The sequence below is a fragment of the Callorhinus ursinus genome, unplaced genomic scaffold (genome assembly GCF_003265705.2).
Source record: "Callorhinus ursinus isolate GAN/ISIS: 27379988/994484 unplaced genomic scaffold, GSC_fseal_2.0 scaffold8, whole genome shotgun sequence".
NCBI classification, from domain to species: Eukaryota; Metazoa; Chordata; class Mammalia; order Carnivora; family Otariidae; genus Callorhinus; species Callorhinus ursinus.
Genome location: NW_027397070.1, coordinates 15,684,369 through 15,697,299, shown reverse-complemented (window position 1 = coordinate 15,697,299; position 12,931 = coordinate 15,684,369). Strand labels below are relative to the sequence as shown.

General features: G+C 34.7%; 1 protein-coding gene across 3 annotated transcripts in view; it reads left to right on the top strand.

Annotated features, from left to right (window-relative positions):
* SEC23A (SEC23 homolog A, COPII coat complex component) overlaps positions 1-12,931 on the top strand; it is a 72,618-nt gene that overhangs the window by 50,336 nt on the left and 9,351 nt on the right. For all 3 annotated transcript variants that reach the window (XM_073895133.1, XM_073895134.1, XM_025870148.2), the window contains 5 exons: positions 2,733-2,810; positions 5,011-5,172; positions 7,127-7,213; positions 9,511-9,666; positions 11,507-11,572. In XM_073895133.1, the coding sequence (XP_073751234.1) occupies positions 2,733-2,810; positions 5,011-5,172; positions 7,127-7,213; positions 9,511-9,666; positions 11,507-11,572 (549 nt within the window). The remainder of the gene's footprint in view (positions 1-2,732; positions 2,811-5,010; positions 5,173-7,126; positions 7,214-9,510; positions 9,667-11,506; positions 11,573-12,931) is intronic.

Sequence of the window (12,931 nt, the reverse complement as noted above, 5' to 3'; positions counted from 1 at the left end):
CAGGATCCTGGGATGGAGCCCTGCATCGGGCTCCCTGCTGAGCGGGGAATCTGTTTCTCCTTCTCCCTCTGCCCTTCTTCCCAGCTTGTGCCCTCTCCCTCTCTCCTCTCAAATAAATAAAATCTTAAAAAAATAAAATCTGTGTGGTAAAAATACTATTATCACAATTTAATGCCAACTTGTATGTATGACTTATTCTTATACGACATATTCTTATACATATAACAGAATGTGGAAATTTTCGTATATATATCCTCTTACAAATCAGTAAGATATGGGTAAAAACTGAGTAAAGATCAGGAACAAGGAATTACCAAAAGAAGGAATGCAAATGACCAGTAAACATATGAAAAAATTATCAATCTTATTTATAATCAAAGTTAGAAAATAGAACAAGGTAACAATTTTTATCTGTCAAACTAATAAGAATTAGAAAAACAATAATGCTTAAAAGTTGCTTAGTATTCAGGGAAATGAAAGACAGCTTCATAGCTTGTAGGTTTGGAGTATGAACTGTACAACTTTTATAAACATCTGTATAACCTTACGTATAGAAGGCAGTTGATGACATATGTCAGAAGCTTAAAAACTGCCTTTTACCTAGAAATTCTACCTCTAAGAATTTATTCTAGAGATATAACAGGATAAATACAAATGCTAATAATGAAGGATTGGATAAGATTGTTATGGTATATATTTTAATATAGTGGAAAGCTCTTCAGCCATTAAAAATGAAATGATTGTTTAGGGATATGAAAATAAATGTTCATAATACAAGTAAAAATTTTGGACATAAGTATCAAATATGTCCCACTCTAAAAATTAGCCTTTTGGAAATCCCTGGTTACCCAAGCATAAAAGTCAATAATGTTGGGGCGCCTGGGTGGCGCTCAGTCTTTAAGCGTCTGCCTTCGGCTCAGATGATGATCCCAGGGTCCTGGGATCGAGCCCCACATTGGGCTCCCTGCTCGGCGGGAAGCCTGCTTCTCCCTCTCCCACTCCCCCTGCTAAATAAATAAATAAAATCTTTTAAAAAAAATCAATAGTGTTTTTATTACCCTCATTAACCATAACATCAGATTTTCCTAATGCTTTATTTTAACAGAATTCCAGGCACAATTTAAAATGTGTATATTGTAATGTGATCAATAGTTCTGAATAATGTGTGACTACTGGTTTTGCTCACAGAATCTTTTCAGTGTATTTGACATTTTAGATTTCAGGTGTATCTGATATACAGATCAACAATTCAGGAGAGCTTTCCACAAATGGTGAAAATGTTCTATAATCTGCACTGTCCATTACAGAACTATTTACTACCCACATACAGCTGTTGAGCACTTGAAATATGGCTAGTGCAATTGAGGAACTGGAATTTTATTTAATTTCAATTTATTTAAATTGCTGCATTTAGCTAGTGGCTATCATATTGTACAGTGAACATTACTCTCTTAGTCTATAAGTTCATCAGTGAAGTATTATTAAGGGGCATTAAAGACAACAATACTCTTATTTTCAGATACCAAGATCTATTTTCTGAGGATTAGCTCTACAACCATAGCTTTTCTTGCATGACAGTAGTTCTGAAATGATCTTTCCTCGAAGCCAAAAATGTGATCAAACCAATTATGCCTTTCTATGTGCTCTATACATAGTTGCATAAATAAATCATATAGTTGAACATTCCAGGAAGCAAAAGCAACTACACTAACTATAGCAGTGAATCCTTTGCTAGTTTTTACTTGTTATTTGTGCCCTTGATCATATGTGAGAACTGTGCTGAACATTGCCAGGCTATAGACCAGTTACATAAGTACTATAAAAAAATTTTCAGATCAGAGACTGTACAAGAACAAGAAGAAGCTAATGTTTGTTGAGGGCTTAGTGTTAGTCACTGTACTGAGCACTTTCTCATATGGATTATTTCAGTTATTTAGTTGCCTTTTGTCACATTATCATGGAGGGCTTACTTCTCGCTTGCCAGTATGTGTGCCTCCATTTACTTTATTTCCTTATTCCTGCCTTTGTGTTTCTTCTTTGTTTACCAGTTTACCTGTTTGTCTCAGATTTTCTTTTCCTCAGCTCTTCTTTCTTTTTTGGCATTGTTTCTATTGTAGACTTTTATATCATTAACTTGCTTTTACAACCCCTGTGGTATTTTGATAGTTGCATCTTCCTGTCAGGCTGTTGTCCTTTTTCAACAGAGTCTTAAGGGGCACATATTGAGCTCTTTTGGCCATTATCTAAGAATTCTTTATCAGATACGCTTAGTTTAAAAAAAATCAAAACATTGAAGATGAGTTGTTGCGCCGGAGCAATGTATTGTTTGCTTCTCAAATTCAAATATTTTTTTTGGGTATAATCCTTCTCTTGGTAAGTCTGTAAGTAATTCCAATTTTATCCCATATCAAGTATCTGCCTTCTAAAGAGTAATAGCTTTTTTTTTTTTTTTTTTAGGATTTTTAGTTTATTTGAGAGAGAGAGAGAGAGAGAGCACTAGCAGGGGGAGAGGCAGAAGGAGAGGGAGAAATAGACTCCCAGCTGAGCAGAGAGCCTGACTAGGGTCTCAATCCCAGGACCTTGGGATCATTTCCTCAGCCGAAGGCAGACGCTTAACTAACTGAGCCACCCAGGTACCCCAAGAGTAATAACTTTAAAAAAATAGAATATGTATAGGCAAGAGGTTTAGCTGTATGCCAGGCAATATATTACTAACATTTTATTTTATTTAGTGTCAGAAATTTGGAGAGTATCACAAAGATGATCCAAGTTCCTTCAGATTTTCAGAAACTTTCTCCCTTTATCCACAGGTGAGTAGATTAAAAAGTCCATGTTTTTTTCTTACTGTTGACAGTAGCATTAGGTCTCACTTTTTCTGTTGTATAAGAATATAGGACCTGTTGTATTGGGTTATTCTTTTGGTAATGTTTTAAGTTTTGGGATAGCTGAGAAATTAATATTGTGCTTGAATAGTCATTGAAAAGTGTATTATAATATTTTTGTGATTGCCTTCAAATAGTCATTTATTTGTGGTGAAATAAATTTACACTGGAACCCTACTCTGGAGTAGAATTAGGTGTGAGGTAGATTAGCTTTCCATCTGATATAAGGGATCTAATTACAGTAGTACCGAAAGTAAGTAACTTGACCAGTCACCTAGTCTTACAGCATGGTATCGTTTTACCTGAGAACAAATTTATGGGGATATACCAGATAAATAGAAAAGAAGCTAATTTGATTTATCTTACAGAACTTTTTTCACTTGGGTTGTAGAATCTACCTGTCTTATTTTCATAGATACTTTTAAAAGTCTAGGTTGTTTATATGATGAGTAACAGAACCATTTATTCAGCTGAGGTCTTTATGCAGGGAACTTTAGGAGAATAAAGATGACTGACACATCTCACTTTTAAGGAGCTTTCAGTCTGAAGGGTGAGATCTGAAATATATATAACACAGAACAGAGAGAGAGAAATGCTATGCGAGATATACAAAATTTAAAGGAAACTTAAAGGAATCCTTCCAAGTGAATGGTGTGATACATCTTTATAGAAGAGGTGGCAATTTTAGCTTAGCCTGGAAGGATGATTATATTGAGATGTGGAAATTCAAATTTTTGCCCATGAACACCTCGCTCAAAGCTTCAACTTTGTTTTCAGAACTACTCTTATTTTTCATTGATCTGTAGCGTAGAAACTTCATGTTTATACAGGGAGATGTCCCTAAACCTCGGGTTGCAGTTTTGGAGAACTAGGAAGGGGCAGAGTCTTTTTGTCTTAAGGCAGGCAAAACCATTTCTCAGGCCTCATATTAGCAGAAACTAATGGGAAAGAGAATGTGGGCATTAGCCTCAGTATTTGACTGAATGCCGAACACTTTCCTTTCTTTCTCTTCTCTCCCAACTCCAAGCCTTCTTTTTAGGCTTTTGATAGTTGATAGATCTCCCCAGAGATCTGGGCCTCTCATCTTTTCCCCTCTATTGGAAATCACAGAGGACCCAGAAATAATTTTCTTTGGGCTTTCAAAGCCTGATGCTCTTCTAAAAGGTAACATAGACTAAATTTAAGGAAGGTTTTTATTTCTGGAAAATCTACTCCCAAATTTACCAATTACACATTGCTGTGAGTAAACAGGAATGGCTGAAGTGGTAAGGAATGAGAGAGCATCTTAGTGAATTCTGATCACTGAGAACAGAGAAGGAATGAGAGTGTCACTGAGCAGCATGTACTGGGAGAGACCTGTGGAATGAGTCCCAGGGCAGAAGCACCATGTAGGCACTTGAGCCCTGAGGGTGGAGGGCAGTGGAGAGAAGTAACTGAAAAACAAATGAGAGTTCTTTGGAGAGCTGATTCTTTTGATTGTATCTGAGACCCTTTGATTGTATCAAAGTACAATGTAGCTGTCCTTTATTCAGGCCAGACTCTTCCCCTTTTTGATCTCTTTCATATGAGGAGTGGGTGGAATGAAAGTGAAAGGAGAAAGAAGTAATGAAATGGTCTAAAGAATGTTTCTTAGGGATGAGGAAGAACTTAAATATTAAGAAACAAGTAGGTGTATGTAAGTCCTTTTCTTTTAAATCAGTGCAGACCCTTTCCAGTGCAACTTTTGGGAGCTCTCAAAAACTAGAAAATCTGTTAGTCTATTTTTATGTACGCTTGGAGTCTTTTGATGGTGGTAAGGAATAGTAATAAAAAAGTTCAAAGATGTGCCAGAGAGATGAGTAGAAACAAAGAATGCTGATAATGCACCGTGTAGCATCAGCCTCTGAATAACTTAGATCTGAGCAAGGACTTTTTTTTTCCCTATTCTTGTTTTCCTTTTGAGTCATCTCTTTTAATTTTATTTATTGTTAAATTATATTTTCAAGTAACTGATAAAGATCGTGAATACAATTTAGAAGGTCCTTATTATAACTTGTTATTGTCTTAATAGTAATCAAATGCTTTTGTAATAGTAAACTTCTGTTGAAGTAAAATCAGTAAAAGCTATCTCACATTTTTTTTCTTGTAGTTTATGTTTCATTTAAGAAGATCTCCTTTCTTACAAGTTTTTAACAATAGTCCTGATGAGAGTTCATATTATCGTCACCATTTTATGCGTCAAGATTTGACCCAGTCCCTAATTATGATACAGCCTATTCTGTATGCATATTCTTTTAGTGGACCCCCAGAGGTAAGAGAGACAGAAAACAAAAATTGGTTTTGTTACTGTGATGTGTGTCATTAAAAAGCAAAAACAACTAAGTTTTTCTTGGAATATAGTTACTAAATACAGGAATTTAGTTCAAGAAGTTGTTATCCGTATATTCACTTAAAAATATTTGAGTGCTTATTATATGCTAGGTTGCACTAGGAAATCATTTTAAAAAATACAAAAACCGAGGTGGAAGAGACATTTAAGATCAATTTGTGTAGTTATTTGGTTGATCGAATTCTCTAGGGCTTATGATTATCCTTTTGTCTTTAACCGTGCCCATTGGTAATGATGATTCTAGAACCTGTAGCTTATTCCAGAGTATACTGTCTGATAATTAGGACATTCTGTCTAAAGAAAACCTCTTGCTTAAATATCATCTCATTCTCCTGTAGCTTTTTTTGAACATAAGATACAGTTAATTATAAAGACGTATATTTAGAAAGGTGGTAACAAAGTCATCCATTTAGATTTCTTAGCAAACTGTCCCACTTACTTTAACCAATTGTTAAACAGTTTTTCTATTTTGTAGTTAAAATTGTCTGTTTTACCACTTACAAGTATGTAATGACTGTATTTGAAAGTAATATTTAAGAATGGTCAGCATAAACAATATTTATAATATCTCCTGATTAATGATCTCTGGTGATGCCTTTATTCATTGTTTCGGAAAAATAGTTATAAAACTTTTTGTTACTATAATTGTTTTTTAATTTGTCATAGTGTCTACTTTTCTAGAAAATATAATATTGTTAATGTGATGGTCTAGCTATGTATTTGGTTTTATAGTTCTTTGAATCAGGAAAGAAAACTTTAGAGATTTTTTTTTTCTCATTTCAGAGTAATACATGTAAATTGTAGATATCTGGAAAATGTAGATTAGTGTTTAGAAGAAATTTGGAATCCCACAATCCCTACTGTCTGCTCCTGTTAAATTCCAACCTTTCCATTTAATCCACGAATCCCATTAGCTTAATTTACTTAAGGCTCTGCTGTTGGAGTTACTCTCTTTCCTCCATCATCACTTGCTCTTCCTCTGGATCATTCTCATTAACACAGAAACCCGAGTCACATTCATGTTAAAAACCAACAGACAAAACCACCCTTGACTTCACATTTTCTCTAATTGCTACTCATTTCTCTGGTCTCAATTGCAGCCAAACTCAGAAAATTACCTATTGTCTCTATGATGATCTCACCTCACATTCTCTTCTCAACCTCCATTATTCAGATTCTTGTTCTTAACATTACACTGAAACAACTCTTACCAGACCACCAATGTCCTACGTCTTGCCAGAACTCTTGACAGCATTTATTTACCTAATGAGGACTGTCCTCGAAAACCTTTTGTTTAAACTAATCTGACACCTGCCAAACCCACTGGTTTTCCTCCTAATCACTGCCTGTTCCTTCTCAGTTTCCTTTTGCTGACTTCTCCTTTTCAGATCTTTGAAGTGTTGGCACGTTCCGGGGCCCAGTCTCTGCCTTTCGCTCTATCTTCCTTCCCTCTGGTGTAGATATGTACTGTGATGTAGTATAATCACATAGCTTTAATTACCATCTTCATGCATGTGATATCCAAATTTATGTCATTAGTTCTGGCCACTCCCTTACATTTCCTACTCAGAACTATTTTTCCATCTCCAGATTTGCTCTTTCCCAAGCCTTTCCCCTCTCACTCAACGGGTCCATCATCAGGCTTAGGAGTTAACCCTGATTTCCTCTTGGCTCTACTCTGTTTTTCAGTTGTTACCTCTGTTTTTACGAGTTCTCAGAAAATTAAAATGTACTGCAAGAATTCATGAGAGCGAGATGTTTTTAAGTTATAAGATACAAATTTAAAATTTTAAAGGTATCCTGGAAAGATCTGTTTTGTAACTTTCAGTAATTTCCTTCTCCATCTTCCTCCTTTCTCATTGTTTTCTTCTGTTAGCCGGTTCTTCTTGATAGCAGCAGCATTCTTGCGGATCGCATTCTTCTCATGGACACGTTCTTCCAGATTTTGATTTATCATGGTGAGGTAAGAGTCCACTGCGTTTAACCCTGTGCACGTGTGTGCAACAGAGTGTTTTTATTCATGGAAGCTGTCCCTTCTTTACCATATGATTACTGTTTCCTCTCTGATAAACTTTTATTTCCATTTTTGTAAAGTAGGTATAAAATATGATTCTTCTTGCCACTGGTTTTTAGACTTCATTTGCATTTGACCTGCCTGTGCTTGTTTTGTCCATTTGTCCATGTACGATTGGATAAATGGATTTTACACAGAGCATAGTGTTGTGAAAGTAAGAGCATTGATGTATACATAGACATGCCATACTTTTGGGTTTTACTGGAGACATCGAGAAGGAAAAAGCCTTTGTCAGTAGGCAGGCTCTCCCTTTCATTACTTCATGGTAATCATTTAAAAAGTATTCCATTTGGGCCCCTGAGTGGCTCAGTTGGTTAAGCGACTGCCTTCGGCTCCGGTCATGATCCTGGAGTCCCGGGATCGAGTCCCGCATCGGGCTTCCTGCTCAGCAGGGAGTCTGCTTCTCCCTCGGACCCTCTCCCCTCTCATGCTCTCTCTATCTCATTCTCTCTCAAATAAATAAAATCTTAAAAAAAAATTTAAAAAGTATTTTCTTTAATGCATTTAAAATATTTAAAAAATATTCCACATGATCTGAAAACTCATTTTTAATGGATAAGTGAATTAAAATTAAAATTTACACCTTTACTTAATTGGAATCGTACATGATTAAAAAGAGAATATTTCAGTAGCTGTTAAGCTTTAATCAGGTATTTAGCAGAACTCTGTTCATTCCTGCATTTATTCATTCAGCCAGTAATTAAATGTTTCCTCTGTATAAGAAAGCACTGTGTTCTGGATGCCTTGAAAGAGATTCTTCTTTTTTTAAATTTTTTTATTGTTATGTTAATCACCATATATTACATCATTAGTTTTTGATGTAGTGTTCTATGATTCATTGTTTGTTCATAACACCCAGTGCTCCATGCAGAACGTGCCCTCTTTAATACCCATCACCAGGCTAACCCATCCCCCTACCCTCCTCCCCTCTAGAACCCTCAGTTTGTTTTTCAGAGTCCATCAAAAAGATAGAGATTCTTTTTTTCACAGATCCACACTCAAATTTATAGTCTAGTGACTTGTGCAGATTTATTTATTTATTTATTTATTTTTATTTATTTTCACAGACCCACACTCAAATTTATAGTCTAGTAACTTGTGCAGATTTATTTTTCCAGTTGTTTTAATTGTAAATGATTTTAGATTTGCACTGTAATTGTAGAGGTGTACTCAAAATATCCTTTTAAGTAATATTATCTAGGCCTTTGAAAAGATTTATTGATTATTGATACCAGTACTAATGTCCTTTAATTTTTAAGGATAATGCCTATTACATGAGAGTGAGGTATTTTGCTGCTTTTTTTGTGTGTGATTTTTTAAAAAATAGCTTGTTAATGTGCTTAAAGGAGAAATCTGAAATGCACATGACTGCTTCTCTGTTAAATACAGAGCTGTAAAGCCATATAGAGTATATATTGACTGATGCAGTTAAGTTAGAAACCAAGCCAAGTTTAAATTTTTAGATGATTTAATTACATGGCTTTTGGAGCCACTTACCTTAATAAAAGAATTGATTCAGATACTCTTCTACAGGTATATTATCTTTATAATTTTATTGCTATCATTACTAAAGTTTTATGTTTATATATCTTGTCAGAACATAACTCCATTGATAAAAACTTTATAATAGTAGGTGGTTAATTTTGAAGTCTCTGGGAAATCTGTTAACAAAAATCCCTCTTGTTTATCATAAACTTAAGTAGATAGCTTTTAGCTAATAATATAAACTTAGTATTTAAAAATTTTTTTGGTTTATTTCTTTTTACTTTTAAGGGAGAAGAAATATTCTAATTTTGCATCTCTTTACTCAAGAATACCAAAATTAGTGTTCTTCTTTTTTTTTTTTAAAGATTTTATTTATTTATTTGACAGAGAGAGAGACACAGTGAGAGAGGGAACACAAGCAGGGGGAGCAGGAGAGGGAGAAGCAGGCTTCCCGCAGAGCAGGAAACCCCATGCGGGGCTTGATCCCAGGACTCTGGGATCATGACCTGAGCCGAAGGCAGACGCTTAACGACTGAGCCACCCAGGCGCCCCAAAATTAGTGTTCTTGATTTAAAAACTGATAAATAATGATTTATAATTTTCTTATTTTCTGAAGATTAATTCCTTTGAAAAAACCTCTTAAAATTTTTGGATAGGCAAGAAATTAAAAGTAATAATTCCTTTAATTGTTTTAAAATTAGACCATTGCACAGTGGCGCAAGTCAGGATACCAGGACATGCCAGAATATGAAAATTTCCGCCATCTTCTACAAGCCCCTGTGGATGATGCACAGGAGATTCTTCACTCCAGATTTCCAATGCCAAGATACATTGACACTGAACATGGAGGTAGCCAGGTAAGTATAGTTAATTTGTTTGTCGTTAGTATTGATTGTAATGAGTTGTTCCTATATGTCTTCTGACTTTTAATTTGAAAAGACTGTTTCACAAGGCAAGTATAAGAGGAAGGATGCGGGTAGAAGGTCACCAGGGAAAATATGCTGGCTTTTTGCCTTAGCAGTGGGAGCAAAGCAGTGATTATTGGCCAGTTGCCTAAAGCTAGCAGTTTCTCCCACCTTCTACCACCAGTTCAGATTTAATAACAGAGCCAGGATGATGTTATGGTGGCACATCAGCTTTAGTGGGGCAAGAAGAACAACTTGGAAAAAATTTTAGTGTAGCTTTTTTAGTATAATTTTGTTAAATCTGTTTATTTAATGAAGAAGTCTGTGAATATGAAGTTTGCGGTAACATAATTTTTTGTTTTCCTCATTCTGTCATTTCAGTTTTCTAGAAAATGTCATGTAATAGGAAAGCATTATATTACAAAAGGCCTTGTGGATTTTAGAATTATGAAGATTAAATAAAGTACATGTACATATATACATGGCCCTTCAGGACCTTTCAGAAGGCTAGGTTTAAGACCCCTTAACATAGACTTTTTTTTTTTTTTTAAGATTATTTATTTATTTATTTATTTGACAGAAAGAGAGGGAACACGAGCAGAGGGAGTGGGAGAGGGAGAAGCAGGCTTCCCACTGAGCAGGGAGCCTGATGCGGGGCTCGATCCCATGACCCTGGGACCATGACCTGAGCTGAAGGCAGACGTTTAATGACTGAGCCCCTTATCATAGACTTCTTAAAATAGTTTTTACTTCTCCCTTGTAATTGTATTAGAGCTATAATAAATTTAATTATAGGTTATCATAAGTTTCTTTCACTTGCTAAAGGCAGGTACCTTGCTTCATTTATTATTGTTTCCCTTGTGCCTAGCACAGTATTATAAAATAGGTGGTAAATATTAGTAACTATTATTCATAAATGATAGCAGTTATTTTTAGGGTTTTATTATATTTATAATAAGAGCTACCGTGTGTTGAGAATTTGCAAAGCTGTTAGTACTTTACACACCTTGTCTCATTTGATCCTCATAACAGTCCTATTGTTATCTCCATTTTACAGATAATAAGACTGAGACTTAGGTTACTTGTGGCCAAGGAAACACAGTAAATGAAGAAGCAGGCATTCAAATCTAGGTGTTCTAACTCTAGAGCCAGTGCTCTTATGTTAAACTGCTTACTCATAGATTAGAAAAAGATTTTGTGTGATACTAAATTTCAAAAGATATGACTGCCTATGTTTTTCAGTATGAAATAATAATTTATGCCTAGTTCTCTCATTGATGTCTCCTCATGTGTAGTGCTATTTTCCTCTTTTATTTTGGTTTTCATGATGATAAAGCTTAGTGGAGAGATGGTTAAAATGTTGGGTAAGTTGTCTTATGGAATAGCCTACAGGTTAAGAAAGTTTGAGAGTCATTGTTTAAAGTAAAAGAATGTATAGGGTACTTTTTGGTACTTCAGATCTCTGATGACAGTTCAGACCAAGGGTTTAGTAAATTTCACACTAATCTTGTACTTGTGGCACACATAAATTTTATATGCTGAGTTTTGGAATTAGCAGTTTATTATTTGTTGTTATGAATATATGATTTGGAGAGAAGAGGGTGCATTTATTTGTAACATGTAGTGGCCCACATATTTCCAAAATTTATTTTTTTTAAAGTTGCCTGTTAATAAAATTAATTTTATCAGAACATATTAAATAAAATTGATTTTAGATCATAATGTGTTTGTTCAGCTCATGTTAACTAAATCTATTTTTGATGAATAATGTTATGTCTTCTTTGCTTTTAAGGCCCGTTTCCTGCTTTCGAAAGTCAACCCTTCCCAGACTCATAATAATATGTATGCCTGGGGACAGGTAAGTGTAAATAGTGGATCTTGGAAATTATTTCTTTTGTGTATTTATAGTTTGTTATTTTAGTGAAAGCTACATTTTTCCCTGTGTATTTGCTAATGATTTCTATTGGAAAAGTAATGAAAAAATGAGTAGAAAATAGAATTAGCATTTGGTGGCACCATAGAAAATAAAAGGTGATCATATCAAATAGGTAGAATTCCTTCATATTCCTAGTTTAGGACCTCACCCTTGAGACAAAAAGCAATATAGTGCATAATATAAGATAGGAAATGATGATTTAAGGTTAATGCTAGGACGTGAACTATAAAAGGCCACACATAATAAGTTGGAAGAGGTCAGGGATTGTAATTGAACAAGAGAGGCAGGAGGCCTGGAAATCATTGTTAATATATTTTGATTTCTTAGAAGTCCTACCTCTTGGTACAATATATCAACATTTATCAAGTATCCAATTACAGGACTCTGTTTGGGTACTTTTGGGTACAGAGTGATCATCCCTGCTTTTTTTCTTTGTTTCAAGTTTTTATTTAAATTCTAGTTAGTTAACATATAGTGTAATATTGGTTTCAGAAGTAGAATTTAGTGATTCATCAGTTTGATCATCTCTACTTGTAAAGAGCTGGTAATCTAGCATTAGAGATAAGATAACTAAGTAATTAAAATATAAGTCAGTATGAGATATGTTCTTTTTAGAAAAATATAAAATATTACAGGAGTTAGAAGAGGAAGAGGGGAAGAGAGCGCATGGTGGCAGCAGGAGACAATGTATAATCAGAAAAGAGCTCAGAAAAGGGAACCATTCCTTTTAGAATGGTTACAATTTCAAGAAGTAGAAATTGTATGAGGAGTTCCAGGTAGAGGACAGTGTGGACCAAGTAAGGTACACACATAGGATGAATAGAACAATAAACTGGAAATGTATTGTGTGGCTGAATTGTAGAGGATCTTAAATGCTAGGTTGAGTGCCAAGGAGCTGAGTATTTAGTAAGTAATAAAATGTTACTGAAGGTTTTTGGACAGGGGCAAATTTGAGTCTTAGATAATATAGTTGACTCCTAAGATTAATTGAGAGCAGTCTTTAAGTTGAAACTATATTTTGAAGTAATCCGAGTGAGGGGGAATGAAGGCAAGATGGCGAAAAGGAATAGATTTCAGTGATATTTTAAATGTGGAACCAGTGAGATTTGATTAGAAGTTGCAGGAAAGTAAAAGTTTCTCTAGGGCAAGACAGCTAAATGCAAAATGTGAATTCTGATTGGATTCTGAATTAGAGAAAACAATAATAAAGAACATAATTGTGATAATTTGTGAAATTTGAATATGGACTGTGTATCAGCTACTAGTATAATATTAAATTTC